The sequence below is a fragment of the Haemaphysalis longicornis genome, unplaced genomic scaffold, assembly GCF_048455015.1.
Source record: "Haemaphysalis longicornis isolate Haplotype H1 unplaced genomic scaffold, Haemaphysalis longicornis Haplotype H1 scaffold_10, whole genome shotgun sequence".
In the NCBI taxonomy this organism is placed as follows: domain Eukaryota; kingdom Metazoa; phylum Arthropoda; class Arachnida; order Ixodida; family Ixodidae; genus Haemaphysalis; species Haemaphysalis longicornis.
In genome coordinates, this window is record NW_027526204.1 from 20,256,611 (window position 1) to 20,275,003 (window position 18,393).

General features: G+C 44.2%; 2 protein-coding genes across 6 annotated transcripts in view; one reads left to right on the forward strand and one right to left on the reverse strand.

Moving 5' to 3' along the window:
• Positions 1–293: 293 nt before the first annotated feature.
• The window catches only part of LOC144158271 (uncharacterized), a 45,732-nt gene continuing 27,632 nt past the window's right edge, over positions 294–18,393 (reverse strand). For 2 of the 5 annotated variants that reach the window (XM_077689041.1, XM_077689042.1), the window contains one exon: positions 6,346–9,395. In XM_077689041.1, the coding sequence (XP_077545167.1) occupies positions 8,110–9,395 (1,286 nt within the window). In that variant the 3' untranslated portion in view covers positions 6,346–8,109. Of the gene's footprint in view, positions 2,124–5,005; positions 5,139–6,345; positions 9,396–18,393 lie in introns of those variants that run through there. The other 3 variants (XM_077689043.1, XM_077689044.1, XM_077689040.1) reach the window with 3 other exon arrangements.
• Positions 11,188–13,911, forward strand: LOC144158269 (uncharacterized). Its single transcript, XM_077689038.1, has one exon. It carries the CDS (start codon positions 11,516–11,518, stop codon positions 13,442–13,444), a length of 1,929 nt encoding a protein of 642 aa, XP_077545164.1. The 5' UTR covers positions 11,188–11,515; the 3' UTR covers positions 13,445–13,911.

The window sequence follows — 18,393 nt, forward strand, 5'->3', positions numbered from 1 at the left end:
GCAGGAATGGGGGAAGTGGTGCGAGTCCAGAAACACTCTAGGCGCGGGAAACCGTTGGCAAACATTACGAAAATCACGCCCCCTCCTAAATAAGCATTCTCGTCAATGTAGTGGCGGCGTGTGCCGCCAATGAATGAATGACTAGACAACTAGAGTACTATCAGAACAAAAGACCCCTTATTCAAAATTGCGCATGCTTGTATACTTAAACAACACTGGCGCCACCAGCGGCAGTGATCACGGAACTGAAATCAAATATACAACACTTATAATCTCAACAAAGCTCAAGGAGGTGGTGATTACCAAGGCATTGCTTTATTTGATCATACATACATCCAAGTGTTGCCGGCGGGTGTTTCAGAACCCTTCTAAAATGTGCCTGTTTCTGGGCAAAACTTTTCTGACACAGTGGGTAACTGGGCAAGTTGGTATGGCGTCATTCTGGACAGTAGCACGAAAAAAGACGTGGACAAAGGGAATGGACAGGACCAGCGCTGTCTTCTCCGTTCCCTTCGTTCAAGCCTTTGTTCATGCTGCTGTCCAGAATTTTCTGACAAACACTGCAAACATGAGGCTTTTATAACGTGTTTACAGTATTTCGTCCTTATTTACCTACACATTTAAAAAATCCAGATTATGGCAAATTCTACAGGCGTAAGATTTTTCTCTACGATGGAATCTATATATCAAACACCGTTTTAGCAATGCCTTTTTCGACATGCATAGCAAACATAGCTTTTTTACGAGTGCAATTGCTTGTGCAAACAGCTTTTGCCTAATGTTCAAGTCACCAAAGTGCCATTATTTATGAGAAACAAAAACTGAGAAACAGCTCGCCTGCTGTGGACACACACTGCAAAGAATGAAATCATTAACAATCATCCAGGTGACTTGCAGTAGTGAAGCTATTCCAATGGATACCACACACATCATGTCTCACATTATTGCGATCGTTTACGAAAAACAAGGCAGTCTGTTTTAGTAGGCAGATTCTCTCGACACTACACATGCATGGGTTCCCATTTAACTGCAGTTCATGAGCAATCAAGTCTCCTTTTTAGGCATAAATCTGACAGGAGATGCACAATTAGGGTCTTTTCTTAGAGTGCACTCTTTCATGAGTGACCAGGCTGGATCTATGAACAAACCTCTTCTGACAGGTACTACACACATAGGGCCTCTCGCCAGAGTGCAACCTTTCATGAGCAACCAAGCGTGATCTGCGTTCAAAGCTTTTCTGACAAGTGCTACATGCATAGGGCTTCTCGCCAGAGTGCAATCTTTCATGAACAACCAGGTTAGCACTTTGAGTAAAACTCTTCTGACAGGTGCTGCACACATATGGCCTCTCACCAGAGTGCAGTCTCTCATGTTTAACCAGGTTGTTTCTTTGAGTAAAGCTCTTCTGACAGGTGCTGCACACATGGGGCCTCTTGCCAGAGTGCAATCTTTCATGAACAATTAGGCTCGATCTTTGAGAAAAGCAATTCAAACATGTGCTGCACACATACGGCCTCTCGCCAGAGTGCAATCTCTCATGATCAACCAGCTGGCTTTTTTGAGCAAAGCTCTTCTCACAAGTGCTACACACATAGGGCTTCTTGCCAGAGTGCAATCTTTCATGAACAACCAGGTTAGCTCTTTGAGTAAAACTCTTCTGACAGATGCTGCACACATATGGCCTCTCGCCAGAGTGCAGTCTTTCATGTTTAACCAGGTTGCCTCTCAGAGTAAAGCTCTTCTGACAGGTGCTGCACACATACGGCCTCTCCCCCGAGGAGTGCTGTCTCTCATGATAAACCAAGTCGGTTCCTTGAGTAAAGCTCTTCTGACAGGTGCTCCACACATACGACCTCTCGTCTGAGTGCAATCTCTCATGATCAACCAGCTCGCCTCTTTGGGCGAAGCTCTTCTGACAGGTGCTACACACGTAGGGTTCCTTGCCAGAGTGCACTCTCATGTGGCTGTCCAGGCTGCATTTTTCATTAAACCTTTTTTTGCAAACAGTGCAGGTGTAGCGCATATTACTAGAACACACTTTCACCTTACGAGGGGGCTGGTTGCATTGCTGACGGGACAGGCAGGAATTGAGCATCCCTCTGAAATTAATTTTTTCACAGTCACTGAAAAAAGTTTCAGGTTGGCAAAATAAGACACAATAGTAAATATGGAATGGGAATATTGCAAGCAACAAGAAAAATGCAATCTTTGTGACCTACCAAACTAGATTTCCACCCAATAAATGCATTAATACAAACTCTTTAAAATGTGCACACCAGAGAAAATTTAAGGTGTCTAAATTTTTTCCCCACTTCGCTAGCACTTCGGTCAAACAATCTTTGACAAAAAGTGTGGGAGCAGGTTACATATTATAGATCAGATTCCAAGTCCAGTGCTTTCAATTTTCCCCATACAAAAGAGAACTTTAATTAGGCCATACTAATCCATATCTGGTAAAGCCAATTGGGTAAGTAAAGGAATAGCAATCATTTATTTATCATATGTAACCAAACACAAACAATAAGGGCTCGATATATGGCAATCAAAGGTTGATTAGTTCATTTCCTGGTGCAATATAAAAGTTAGTTACAACTCTACCAACCTCCATTCATGGTTCATGCATTTATTTAACATTAGCAAAGGACTATTCAATGCAGAAATTTGGGCGAGTTGGTGATAGGACTCCGATATGGTAAAAAAGCGCAATAGACGGGTACATTTATATCTATGTTGCCTTCCTGTCAGTAAAGCATCAGTTGATGTCTAGTGCTCATCCCGTGTCATTCTCTCTTATTCTGTCCCCGTCTATTGCGCTTTTTTACCATATTAGCAAAGGATATCTCTCAAGTAATAAAGGGTGTGCTTAAGGGCATTTCACCTGTCTCTGGTTTCACTCTTTGTAGAGCCATGTGTGTGAATTCAAGTGACGTCGCATGGGTAATTGTTGTGGGTTTGTTTTCCAGCTTCGCTTTCCAACCACCTTCTCAGGCTGGATTGGCGCGCATTTTTTTGGATGCTAAGTGCCGCCAACAGAGATATGTGGAGGCTTGGATTGCTGGCCGCAATCCTTTATTTCCCTCTCCCCCCTCCCAAGTCTGCCTCGTGTCTTGTTTAAATGAATGGGAGAAAACTGCTTCCTCTATATAAAGACAAACCAATTTTGCAAAATACACACATCAGTATTTAGTCCTCTAAAAGTACAGTTGACTTTTTATATACACAAAACACAAGTTTAATACCAACACAACTGAATTACTCCTGCCTATGACTTAAACGATGCATGGACGTTTGACATGGTAGTTCCACAATTTGACCAAAAAGTTTTGTTTTGTAATTGCGAATACAACTCGTAAACCATGCCACTTAGAAGGCAGAAGAAAAAAAGCAAAACCCTGCTGGGATTTAAGCCAGGGACTTTGATTGTGTGATTCCAGGCCACTGCACCACGACAAAGCTGGAAACAGTGTGGAAATAACGTGTATACTACATTGACACCCACCACTTGTGTCATCAATGTTTTTTCTTGATTTGAAGAATTCCCGGCCAGTTAACTGAACATTTCCTGAATAGTTGCGCAGTAAGGTTTAATAAAGCCCCCACCATAGCTGAACTCCAGCGACAGTGCTGTTCCGGCTGCGACTGGATTTCGCCTTGCGGGGACAGTGCTCGGTATGATTTTGTTTTACCCTGTACGCTAAAAACTTCACTCGATATTTATTCCTTATTACCTAATAAACCTTCTGTAACTCCTCTTCTTCTCCTCTTCTGCTCCTAACCAAGCTTATATTTTCTACAAGCATTGTTGGGCGCACATGAATATGTAGTTTGCAACTAACAAACTGTCGCCAAAGTAAACAGCCCAACCAATGTAAGCCAAATTACGAATCACATTAGCACTAAAGTTGAGCTGTATGAATGTCACCAACGTTGTTTATTACACTCTGGGAACTAACAGAACAGAACCACATTCATTATGGCACAAATGTTGTTGGGGCACAGTTTTCACTTCTCGATCGATTGCAATGAGCATTTGGCTGATCGGTATTGTCGGTGTCTTCAATCAGCGAGCCAGTCACATACATGGTCTTTCGATCAGCCAATGTGTTCGTGTTGCCGTTGCTGTCATGTGAAAAGGCAGTCTGCCAAGTCGGCGTCGCCGCAGTGTCGGTCTAACTAACGCGCCTTAACGAGAAGCGTGATAATAGAGTAAAAAAAGATAAATATGGACGAACGCGATAGCATTAGGCATGCTGCAGAAGCGCTAATTAACCAAAGGCACCGCCGTGACCTGTCGATGCTGAGCAGACGACACTTCTTTTTTTGGAAGTGAGAGAAAAAGTCATCCAATTGCAAAATTTCTGCTTTGTGACGCACATGGGAGAATCGATTGATTGATTGTAGGGTTTAACGCGTCGACGCAATTCAGGTGATGAGGCACACCATAGTGGAGGGCTCCGGATTAATTTTCACCACCTGGGGATCTTTGACATGCGCCAAAATCTCGCACACACGGGTGTTTCACACATGGGGGAATCGATGACATACATGCGGGAAGATGGCGGAGCTAAAAAACACACAGGAACGGGTGGAAACACGCCTACTAACTTTGCAATGAAAGTGGGAGCTTTCTGCTACACGTAAAAACGTTATACTTTTCACAGACGACGCTGACCACACAACCTAATGATTGCGCTGGTTTATTTAGTGTGCTCAAAATGCCTTTCAGGACCCCTTTAAATGGCATTATGCCACTAAAACACTTTCTAATTTTACGATTTCAAAGGCTCAGATCAGATTACAATACCGTTCATACTGCATACAGGTTTGTACATTCCATCCAGTGGTCTGCGAGCTACTGGTACAGCTTTCATTGCTATTCCTAATGGTGCACCTTATGTTTTTTGCTGCCCCAGATACTAATCAAAATAATTCGCTGCTTTAAGCTTGCACTTCCCACACTATATATGTTCTGCATGCACACAGCACTGCAAGCACCACAACCCACCCTGTGTTGCCAGAGTGCTGGTCGCATGAGGTGCGAGGACTGGGTTCTGCCGAAACGTCGGCGCCATCTCGTGAAGAAGTGAATTTCTCCGATGCAGCCGAATCACCAACTTGGGTGTAGTTCTCCTCCAGAACTGCAAAATTAAAAGTTCTGAGCAGCTGAAGGCAATGAGTGTTACACAGTCCAAGTGGGACTTTGTGATGCCAGGTCTTTACCAAGTTGACATTCTCAAGAAAATATTTCAGAATGTGGGATATTTCTATATCTATGCACAGTACAGTAGAAGTGCATTGATAGGTAAACGTGAGAGAGAAACGTACCATCCGGGGCAAGAAACGAACTGTGGGGCAGTTCGTGTTCACAAGTGAGAGCGTAGTAACCGAGAAACTGTGTGAACTGCGAATTTATCAACAAGATTCTACTATAATTTCAATTGCTCAGGGACTGTGCCTAAAAATATCTGCTCTGCCGATAAAACACTGCAAGGGGAGGGAGGTGGCCTTTGAAGCGCTCATTTGCGAGAGGCATGTCACACATTCTTTGAACGTGTGCTCATACTGCTTGCGACTTTAACAACAAAAGCGAGGCAATCTCTGTCGCTCAAGTCATGCGGCAGCCTGGTGTCACCTCTATGGTGACTATAGCGATTGGTCTTGGCTCAGTTGCAACCATTTTTTGCTGCCGCCTTCATGCCCATCGGTATTTCAGTGGAATGGGGAAGTTGACATCGCATAATTTTGAGGCATCATGTCCTGTTAAAATGCCCAAATATTTTACATCGGAACAACGTGCTAACTGTGCTCGAAAACATATACCGCTGCATGCATTGTCACTGGTAATCGAGCATTGCCACAAATGACTGGAGTGCCGATTTTGTCAGGTCAGGGATAGATATCATAAATGATAATATTTCTGTTTAACAAAGGGCATTTGTAGTATTGGGGACAGAATCCTACAAATTAAATCTTTGCGGAAACTCATTTGATGATCAATTACTGCGTGGTACGCGCACGTTTCCCAAAAGCCTTGTTCGAAAGCCAGGTAGGAAACAACAGGCATAAACTGAGTGGAGCTCCAAACTGTGCATCTCAGTGACAGCGTGTGACACAAGGTGTCATGTGCACCTGAGAACCTATCATAATTACAACCACAGCTCCCGAGAGGTCTTGAAGTACTCGAGAAGCAACAAAAACCAAACATTGCTACTGTCACCCCTTCGTCAAGAGGCCGGCGGTGGCTACGCACAGAGCCACATGAAACGCATCCTCTCTGGCCGCATTTTTGTGACTTTCATTGCATTAGTAAATTACAACTAATTTTTTCTGACCGAAGCACAAATTCGCTGAGTTTTCTCTCCGTTTCTCCAAATTATTCAAAATTCCTGATAATTCGCGGTCTTTTCTGCAGGTGATTGTAAGACTAAAAATATTGTTCATGCAGCATCCAATCCCCATGCGGAATTAAACTAGCAAGGGCACGGGTGCTCACAATTATGGTTTAGCCTGTTTAGAAAAAACACTAAGTATTACTGAGCAAATTATCGAACTGTACAGATATGGTGATGTATCTGAAGCAGCTACCATCAGCACTGCTCATTCCACAGAAGCACACATTTTTTATTTAAGATTTTTTCTTCATTGCAACAGTACTCTAGTGTAAGGCTAGTAGACATTGGGTAATGAAATTGTGAAAATTGTATGAAAAATTTGTCATCCCACTGAAGTAAGGCCAGTAGGAGCCCACAAGCTGAACCAGTGGTATGCAGTTAATAATGCAAAAATTAAATGGCTAATTGAGAGAAAAGGCAAGTGTTGATGTGGCACCTGTAACAAAGGAATGGCCCCAAAACCAATGTTTTGGTCGTTCCACAGCAAGAGGGGTTACACGGCATGAACTCAAACTTGGCACCACAGAAAGGTGACTGTCAACGGCAGTTCACCAAAAAACCAGCTTAAGTTATCAGTAGCTCAGTTTATTATATTCTAGAGCATTTTGGCCAGATTCGAAAAGCTTTGTGAAACACGGAAATATTTCTAAACTAATGAGTTCTTTTCTTGTCTTCGTTTGCACTGTGACTTGAGCAGTTTTTGTGCGTGTGAGTGTTATTTATGATGTAAATGCCCACTGCTGTAACAGCCCATAAGGGCTAACAGTATCTGAAATAAATTCCAGTGTTTAACACCACCCATTTTGTCTATGGTTTATGTATTGCTAAAATAAGTAAGCAAAGCCTACCGAACAAGAAAACCTCTTTTGCTAATATGAATAACTGATAAAATAAGGTACAAAACAAAATGAGGCGTTACTACCATCATGGCTTCATAGCAGACAGCTACTACTGTAAAATACCGAGCAAGCGTCCCCCATACTTGTAGACAATTGGTCAAGAGATACGGAGGGGGCCCGTATCTGGATCGGCTCCCATATACAAAGTGGCGCCAATCACGAGAAAATCACTGTAGCCTGCACAACCGAACCGGTTTATTTATCACACTTCAACAAGTCAATGCTAAAAATGTACATTCTGACACACAATCCAGTCGCTATCAAAGCTGCAAAACTATTCCTCCGAATCCAATCCAAAAATGAGGTTCAAGCAGGGTCTTTGGGGACAATGGCACCAGTCTCTGACAGCTGTTCATGAAGATCACCCTCCTCGCACCCGTCAAACGCATTTGAGATGCCACATCCTCTAAAAGAACACGCAAGTTTCTTCTGGAACAGAAGACCACGCCTCAGCTAAGAAGCCAAGAACATCCTGCCTTAATGGCTTACGCAGGTTGCCTTGCGGCGTTTTCTCTTTCGCATAAAAGCCTCCCAAGGACCAGCCTTGCAGCGCTCATTCCAGAACATGTCCGCAGGTTAGAGCAGACTGGTGCAGCTGGCTGGCACATTACACTACTTTGGTGTCGCATTCCTCACCGGCGCCCTTGTCCAATATAGTCGTGTATGGGTGCCTGGTTATACACAAGCAGCGGCCGCCTGTCTGAATTGTTGTTTGCTTGCCACGTACAATATATGTGCCAGTGGAAAATTTTTCAGCAATTTTTTAACGACTGCACTGTCATTACCAATGTTTCCATCCAGTAAACTTTTGCAACACATCATGAAGTGGACTTTTTGATGGTATGCTCTTTCTCATGCCTTACAAGGGACCTTTTGTGAGCAAAGCTCTTCTGACAAGTGTTACACCCATAGGGCTTCTCACTCGAGTGCAATCTTTCATGCCTGTCCAGGTGGTCTTTTTGAGTAAAGGTATTCGGACAGAAGCTACAAATGTAGGAACCCTCAACAGAGTGAACTTTTTGATGTTTAACCAGGCTGCGCCTATCATAAAAGCTTTCCTGACAGGTGTAGCATACATAGGATCTCTCAGCAGAGTGAAATTTTTCATGTTTAACTGCGTAAGATCTTGTAGAAAAGCTCTTCTGACAGACGCGACATGTGTAGGGCCTCTCGCCAGTGTGTTTCCTTTCATGAACAGCAAGGTGAGTTTTCCAGGGGAAGCCCTTCTGACATATGCCGCACATATGAAGCCTCTCACCAGTGTGTATTCGCTCATGAGCAACCAGGTGGACTCTGTAAGTAAAGCTACTATTACAGGTGCTACACCGGTAAGGCCTCTCACCAGAATGAAGTACTGTATGGTTAACCAGTTGCGATCTATAAAAAAAGCCCTTTTTACAGATGCTACACTGATACGGCCTCTCACCAGAATGCCATCTTTCATGCTTGTCCAGTTGGCCTTTTGTAGCAAAGGTATTTGGACACAACCGACACATATATGGCCTCTCACCAGAGTGCAATCTTTCATGAGCAACTAAGTTGCATCTTTTAGTAAAGCCCTTCTGACAGATGCTACACCTGTAGGGCCTCTCACCAGAATGCACTGCTTTATGGTTAACCAGTTGCGATCTAGAAATGAAGCCCTTTTGACAAACGGTACACTGATAAGGCCTCTCAACGGAATGCGAGCTTTCATGCTTGCCCAGGTGGTATTTTGTACCAAAGGTATTTGGACAAAACCTACACATGTATGGCCTCTCACCAGAGTGCATTCTTTCATGAGAAACCAAGTTGAATCTTCTAGTAAAGCCCTTCTGACAGATGGTGCACACATAGGGCCTATAACCGGAGTGCAATCTCTCATGAGTAACCAGTTTGGATCTGCAGCTAAAACTCTTATTACAGGTGCTACAAATCTCGGCCGGGTGCAGTTCACTGTGTCCACTCAGGATGCGTTTTTCAAGAAAGGAGTTTCGGCAATCACGGCAGCTGCAGTGCGCCTCAGCAGCACGCACTTCCCCACGAGTAGACTGCTGGTGGTTGCATGGTTCACAGTGCAGCTTCTCTCCAAGCTGGATTGTTTTTGCTGTCAGTGGAAAGACTCCTAAGGCAGATTGAGACACAAGATGAGACAAAATTGAGTGAGAATAATGCAAGCAACAAGCTAAACTAAAACTGGTTGACCTAACAAACCCGATCTTGCGTCTAAAGAATGCAGTGTTTATGTGAATGCTCGCACAGTGGACAGAGCAGAGAAGGCCCAAGATGTCTGAAAATTTAATCAGCTATACATACCAAATCTACGGATTTCCTGACATGCTAAAAAAGCACGACAGCAGGCCTTAAGTAACTTCGTGAGACATTGAAATATGCAGAAGTGCGTGGCTTTCACTATATGCTGTGCATCCTGGCGACTGGCTGGGTATGCACAGTAGGAAGAAGTTACAAGGGTTGTGACCACGGAGTAAGGTAAAGAGGAGTGCCAACTGTGGAACAGAAAAAATTAAAAAATCATGTGCGAGGGACGATAATGTCCCCGCGCCACTGAGTGCCCAGCTTTCACTTTGCTCTCTCCCTCTTTTGTGCCCCTCTCATTGTTGTGCCTTTGTACGTTGCTCTCCCCTTGCTTGCTTTCCGCAGCGGCTTGTTACCCTTCGCCGCGACATCTGTCTTCTAACATGTCAAACAGTGCACGCATCTGAGGCGCTAAATCACGGTGCGCGGCCACAATGAGCGGCGGGGTGATCGCACACTGCCACATATGTGACGACTGCTTATTCACTAATATGGAACGTTTAGTCTAGAATCATCAAGGTGGACTGAAGAATATCGATACAACCCAGGAGATCTAAGATGAAATCATACGACAATTTCAGAGAACCACACAGGAAATGAGCCAGAGTAATATCGCACACTGCAATATGCACTATAGCCTGATTCAGCCTACGGTAAAGTGGTACAGAGCAAAAATTGCTCTTTCTTGGTCGCCTGCTACCCTGCCACACGCTTAATGATTTATGCTTCTTCTGCACACACACAACGTTTACGTCTGCAGTCGACATAGGCGTGCGGCAATGATGCATACAGTTCCACACAAGGAATTTACGGCTGCCGCCTGGCCATGAATATGGAAAGGCGCTGTCAGCGTCATTACGCGAGCAAAGAATTTCGAACGCTAACGTTACTTCAACCCGCGTCGTAACTTACGGCCCGATGTTCACTGTCACTGTGCAGTCGTGTAATCTTGTCAATGCCTCCAGCGCATACCGCCAGATGCATTGCTGAGCAAAGTATTCTGATGATCTGGTTTGTGAAAATAAATTTGTTCTAGAACAAAGAGGGAAGCCGGATAATTACCTATATTGCGACATAAGAAGTGCTTGGGTGTTTTCCAAAATTACAGTTAATTTAAAATAATTTAAATTGTAATTTAATTAAATTTTTAACATGTGCTGAATCTACCTGTCTTAATATCTTATCTTATGAATGGTGCCATCGACGAAAGTCTGCCCCCTGCATGTCGTATCTACGTGCTGTAATTAACAGCTGCACAACCAATTGAGTGGTTGCAAGTACTCACAAATTAGAGAGGGACGGGGAGAAGGCAAGTGGTGTGTCGAAAAAGCATGGAACATATTGGTAATAAGTGGAGTTGTGATACGGAAACGCCTCTCAAAGCGTCCCCCGCGTGCCCCTGGCGTGGTTGTGTCGGCACTACTCACAACTAGCCTGAATTAAGGGGGCAGACGGGTCTTTGAGGCCGAAAAATGGTCAAAAAGTCGATTTTTTAAAAATGGCATTTTCGGCATCCGCGGCCTTTTTTCTATCAGTTTGCAAATTTTCTCACCAAAAGGCACTGTATTTTACTGTAAATATCATTTTAAAGTGCACCCCACCGCGCAGTTCGCTCATAATTCGATGGTAAAACGGCACTTTTCTTGCCAAGCGTAGCTAGCGTTCTCGGCTAACGAAAGCGTCCATCTTGGTCTCGTTTGAAAGACCGCTTCTTCGTCTTTGATTTCCCGCCACGGCTGCCTCATTTTTCTCTCTGGTCGGGAAGAAAAAAGCGTACAAAAAAAGGTCAAATGCGCGCCGTTATTGGCTGCTGAGCTCACGTGACCAAAATAGTGCCATCTGATTGGCGGATGCGGATCAGCAGCGTCTGCTGCGCGCAAAGTGCAGGGCAAGCGGGTAGCCATCTTCGATAACGGCGAGCGTGTAACTATGCCGAACCGGGGCCGCAAGTTCAATACGCGACATAAATTCGGCAGAAAAAGGAAGAAATCTATGGGAAGTAACTTCAACCGCAACGCTGCACCCCCAGAGAAAAGTGACGAAGAACGGGACACCGCGTCGCCCACTGAAGCTGCCGATGTTGACCTAGGCCTAACCCGCCTACCGGCCTTGGAAGTTCCGACTCGCAGCAGCCGCGTCCGCCGAGATACGACGATGCTGCAGCCAGCAGATCTTCAGGCAAGACAAGATAACGCCGAAGCAAAACTACAGAAGCTTGCGTCAACCCCAGCGACGAAAAGGAAATTTGGTCGTCTGGATAAGAGCGACGAAGAGGCCCAGCCTGTCGACGAGACGGCCTTCGTCATTGTGAACCTCGAGTCGGTGAATGAGCTTTTTAGCGCTGTGAAGTGCAGAATATGTGGCGGAGACGTTCGCGTTGAGAAATGTGACCGCGAGTATGGCCTTGCGGTAAAACTAATGGTGGTGTGTGCGAACTGTGGAGATGTCACGGCAGCATGGAGCTCGCCGCGCGTCGACGGAACCCAGAAAATGAACCCTTTCGCTGTAAACATCCTCGCTGCTCGCGCGATGCAAACTACCGGAAATCGCCAAGCTGCTCTAAATGACATCTTCTCAACCATGAACATTTCTCACCGCGGTCTTCATAAGAAAACTTGGCAAGGGTACGTAAAGCAAAAGCTAACCCCAGCGGCAGCTCGCGCTGCCGAGAAAGTGACGAGTGAAAGCGCACGGTCGGTTCGCGAACTTTACCGTGAACTGGATGTCGCTAACCCCGGGAACATTGCCGTGTCGTATGATGGGTCGTGGATGACTCGTGGACACTCATCCCACATAGGTGTGGGTGTGGTTATTGAACTTTTCACTGGGCTTGTCATCGATTATGTTGTGGTGAGCAACTTTTGCGCGGGGTGTGAGCGAGGGCCGAAGGAAGGTGATCCGGCCTATGAAGCTTGGCGTGCTACCCACATCTGCCAGAAAAACACGGAAAAAAAATCTGGAGAGATGGAAGTGGAAGCAGCCCTTATCCTTTTCGAACAGTCGCTTCAAAAGTATGGGCTAAGATACACAACCATTCTCTGTGATGGCGATTGTCGAACTTTCCTCGCCTTGCAAGATAAAAAGGTGTACGGGTTCATTCAAATTGAAAAAGAAGATTGTGTGAATCATGTACAGAAGTGCATGTTCACCAATTTAAAAACTGCGCTTGCAAAGCACAAGGGTAGTGGCTCAGAAAATCTTGGAGGAAAGGGAAGGCTGACGGGTGACCTTGTCACCAAGCTAAGCTCTTACTACGGCTGGGCCCTCAAGTCTCACAAAGGTGATGTTGAGGCAATGGAAAAGGCAGTCATGGCGACCTACCACCACATTACGTCAAATGATGCACTGCACAATCACAGCCTGTGCCCGACTGGCCCCGACTCTTGGTGCCGCCAAAATGCAGCACTTGCCAAGGGAGAACCCATGCCAAAGCACCGGTATAATTTGCCACCACATGTGTGCAAAGCCCTGCTTCCAATTTATCAGCGCTTGTCGAATAAGAAGCTGCTCGAAACGTGTTCACGGGGTAAAACCCAGAATAGCAACGAAAGCCTTCATTCGCTCATCTGGGCACTGGCACCCAAGGAGCGCTATGCGTCGCTCTTCACTGTTCAAGCCGCTGTTGCAGAGGCAGTGATGAGGTTTAATGCTGGCAATGCGAAAACCTCATCAGGAATCCTGAAAGCCCTCAGCTTAAACCCTAGCGTGAAGAGCACCAAACGAATGACCGAGAAGGACCATCAACGAGCACAAGACTCGGCTCGCAAGCACACCTCAGCTGAAAGAGTCCAACAGGCCCTAAAAAAGCGTCATTCAAGAGCTAATAAGCAGTCAGACTACATTCCTGGTGGTTACTAGCAATCTCGCACTGTAAATCTGTACATACGCTGTAGTATCTGTCATTAAAACGTGTGCCATTTGTTTTTTGCACTTTTCTCAAAACTCAAATTTTAGGACTTCGTTCAGTTTTGTCCCCAAATATCTCGGCACCCAGAGCAGGTAGGGCTGTAATTTTTTTTTCTAATGATACCTACACGTGTGGAGCATACAATATAGGAAACAAATTTTGAAGTGGAGGTTTTGGAAAATTATCATCGTGTTCAATTGACACCACTTGTGAGCCATTTCTCGCAGAGTACAGGAGGAGTGAAGTTCAGTGTGTTGTAAAGAGACGAAAAATGGCTAAATCAAAAAAGTAATTCCTATATTGTATTCTTTAGTCATTTCTCTGTCTATCCATGTGGTTAGCGCTATTCTGTGTGCCATGATTATTTTTTAATTGCGTCCCAAACTAATGGTAATTAATCACTAATTATGCCAAAATATAATCAACTTACAAGAAATCTAATTGCAGATTTGAAATCAGCACAAAAAACTCCATATTGCTGTGCAGTTTCATTAAAGTTGGTCAGTAAATAAAAAAAACAGCTCTAAGACCAGTCTGCCCCCTTAATGAAAGAAGCAGCTGTTCATGCAATTCAAATCATTAAGTTGATTTGAAACTCATTGTTGCTTTCAAAAGCACCTAGCCCCAATCATCATTTTTCAAGCAACACTCCGCATTTTAGATGCGTTTTGCACCAAGCAGCAAGCTGCTTTCGACTGTGAGGATAATGTTCTCTGGAGCGCCGTGCGCTATACAGTAGCATGGTATGCAGTACTAGCAGTACGCATAATTCAATGCGTGGTGCCGTATGCAGTCCCAAAGGAGAATAAGAAAAGCTCGGGGCTACACCCCTGTGTGATACGAGCAAACATACTGAAAAAATTCGGCATGTAAGCTCACTGTTTAGCATTCCGATTTTGAGCCAGCAAGTTTAGTTTACAAGTGGTGAGAAGGTGGAAGGCACTTTTAGAATCGCTATTTGTTAGAACTAGTTGGCTTCTGGAATACATGTAGCACACAACAGAATTTCCATTCACCAATTTACGGAATGTACTGCCATTCGTGGCACGAAGTGCGGAAAAGGAAGCGCTTCTCTAGTGGCCAGATGTCTGATTGTGGTCGCTACATTTTGTATTCCCGTTCTGCAAACAAATCCTTAACATATTTTCGCCGTACGACAACTTCATTCCGTCGGGTACCGGTTACCCAGAAGGTGTTGTCGAACCAGTTAATCAGGCCTGCAACGGACGCGAAGCTGCACCAATAGAACTGCCTCCGAAGCAGACGATAAATTCCACCGGAATGCGCCTCGCCATCACGCCCCGCAAACTGAGCAGCTCCGGAGCACGGGAATCGCTGCGCCATTCGTAGCGCCATCTACATTGTGCTGCGCGAGTGAGGGACATTAACGGTCCGTCGGAGAGTGAAGTCGGCACTCCTGTTTATCTTGCTTCGTGGTTGTGACAAACCTTGGTATGCAAAGACCATATTCTTTCTGTCATTTGTTGGCTGCTCAACACGAAATAAAAAATAAAGAAATATAGCTCCGTGTTCCATTTTCTCTCAGCGTAGCGACAAAGTGAGATAACGCTCACACGAGTGGACGCCGAAGTCTGCAGGGAGACAAACCAAAATGCTCACACGCCGAACAATGGTCTTTCCACATCAAAGTTGGACACAAGCTCTCATAACTTGTTCGTACTACACATACTCAGCTTGTCGCCAGGACGCGCCTCGTGTACTGAAAGCCACACGCTCTGTTCTTTGTATTTCAATGTATCACAATAGCACATGGATTACACACCAGATCCAGTGTTTACATTTTCATCAAAGAAAATTAAGCTCTAATTACACCTTCACAAACCCATGCATCAAAATTGCCATCTTCCTATATGAATGAATGATGCTTAGCTACAAGCCCAAATAGAAATATATTACCAAGATTATGACAAAATAGCACACTATACTCATGTAGAAACCATATGAAAAACTTCTCACCTAATTACAGTAGATACCGGTTTAACATAAGTATCAGTGCATCTTTTGTAAAACAATGTAAAGGAGCACACGAAACAAACATTGTTGGAGTGCCTAAATATCTTGACATCAAAACATTTAACTGCTGACCTGTTATGAAGAAGCCTAGCTTCAGGATTTGTAGCATAAAATTCTAGCTACCTAAATAACCTAGTTCTATCAATTTGTCCACAGTGATGCCATACTCCGAAAAATATTTCTTCACTTAATAATGAAGTATAAACTTGTGAGAAACGTGGCTGGAAATTTAGAATTGTGGAGTACTGAGTCCAGAATATGATCACAAAAAAGGAGCACGGCATACTTATACTGTACGAATCTCATATAAAAACACAGCTCACAAGTAGAAACCTTAGGTCAAACTAAACACAAACAGAAATGTTTCGGGTACCTAAGCTTTTCTTGCAATGTGAAAATGCATGAGCATCACTTTCCATTAAGTTGTATAACTATATCTGCGGGTGGGTATGTTGACATTGCAGCCGATAAGGCCCCACACTCCAGAACCGTTTGCAGCGACCCTTACAGCCAGCGTGGACTTGAGCTGCCCTCGCACCGATGTTGCGTTTAGTGGGCATGGGAGCAGTGCTAATGGCACAATGCCTGATGCATTCCGTTTCTTCGTACCACAGGTGCGTAACTGCCTCGCTATCTTTGCTAAATAAACCAACACTTTCTGCTACTGCTCCTATGCCCACAAGTTTTATGTGTGACATTGTGTGAGTGTACTGATGGCACGACTTTTGCTCCTGCTGTCGGGGGATGTCGAGACTAACTTGGCCCCCCTAAGGTTGCATTACGACCTGACTTTGCAAATTAGGATGAAGCTCAGCCAGAAAGATATGACACTGTGCTCGAACTCCTTAAAGAAATTAACAAAAAGACCACAGAAATGGCTAAATCTCAAGCTGAAGTAATGTCTGATGTTGATGAGCTCAAATCCAGCCATCAGTCTAAGAACTAAAACTGCATGACATGTCACGCCGTCTGGAATGTGACATGTCACGCCGTCTGGAATGTCTTGAAAGTAAAACTTGCAAGTGCGACGATTACGGAGACAACCTTGCGGTTATTGAAGGAGCCACAGAGCGAGTAGCGATGCAGCAATTGCTACTAAATTCTCAGCTTTATGGCCTTCGGGATCGCTCAAGGCAGAACAATGTAATTTTTCATGGCATTCCGGACTCGTGTGAGACATGGGAGCAAACTGAAAAACAAACGCTATCTGTTCTTTCATCCACGCTTGGTGAATTTTCCCCCAAAATGCGATTGAACGCACACACCACCTCGGTACATTCGATGAAACAAAATGCCGTCCTGTTATCATGAAAGTGGCCAACTTTAAATTCAAAGAAAAGATATAATCCATACGACCAAAGCTAGAGCTAGAAAAAAATCTATTTCGGATTACTTTTCCCCAGCCACACACTTGGCGCAAAGCAAGCTTATCGAGTTTCATAAAAAACAGTCACAACCATTCTTTCACAGTACCGCACAACAAGCTTATGGCATAAAACAAATGTTTTATGCACGACAGGGCAACGGACAGCGTTAAGGAAGTGCCACGTGCACCCTCGGATTTCCATAATGGGATGAGTGCGCTCATTCATGACTCCTAGTATGCATTGAGGGGAGCTGGTGCATTTTTGTTGGCAGCAGGCATTACCATTATTCTTGTAAATGTTCGAAGAATCACCGACAAGGGCGAATTCTTGAACTCCCTGATAGACACTTGCAATGCTGAAATCATCGCTCTAGATGGAACTTGGCTTCATTCTAATGTTGATGACAGTGAATTCTTAAAGATGTCTCATTTCTCTAAACTTATCACTGTGACCATACTTTGCACCGAGGTGGTGGTGTGCTGCTTGCTATTAAGAAATCGCTACTTTCTCTTATCATCCCTGTTAATACTGAACTAGAAACTGTTTGGGCATGCGTAGAAATAGGTCACCGTAAGTTCATATCTGCAATCTGCTACCGCGATTGCTAATGTGTTTATCTTGTTTTAACTCTGAATTGCACGACACACTTTACATTGTCACTACACGACATCCCTTTGCTCCGATATTTCTAATGGGTGACTTTAACTTCTCAAATATTTCTTGGTCATCGGTTCAGCGAGTATCTAGTTCACAAGCCTCCAATACCAATAAATTCCTAGATATCTGGTCTTTGTTTAATTTTTCGCAATGGTTCACTCAGCCAACTAGAATAACAAGTGATATGGGTAACACACTGGACTTAATTCTTACAACATGTCCTGAAGTAGTTTCAGAGATTGCACACCTACCCGGAATGAGCGACCATCTTACCTTATCATTTGAGGTAAACCTCCCAGTGCCCAAAAATATGCATACCACGAAAGTAATTCATGATTACACTAGGGCAAACTTCCAAGCCATAAATAGTGAACTCTCAATATTCGGAGATCAATTCATGGAAAACTTTGTGGAACACTCACTGGAGCATAATATCAGTTTATAACCTTAGTGACACCCAGTTGGAAGCCGTCTCATCTTATCGCTATTAAGGAGTATTAATAACTTCAACTCTCTCATGGACAGCACACATCAAATACATAACCAGTAATGCCAACCGCACATTAGGCTACCTTCGGCAAAATTTCCGCAAAGCCCCGGGTTCATTAAAGCTGTTATTCTACAAAACTCTTGTTAGACGAAAATTAGAATATGCCGCCTCAATATGGCATCCGAATCAAACATCTTTGCAATACACCCTTGAACTTGTTAAGAATAACGCCGCCTGTTTCATCCTTTAAACTACAACAGAGCTGCTAGCACGACACGAATGAAGTTAACTCTGCAAATGCCGCTCTTATCATTACGAAGAAAAGTGTCCCGTCTATGCTTATTCAATAAAA

Coding starts and splice junctions, on each gene's coding strand:
- LOC144158269 (XM_077689038.1), top strand. CDS start 11,516: ATGCCGAACCGGGGCCGCAAGTTCAATACGCGACATAAATTCGGCAGA.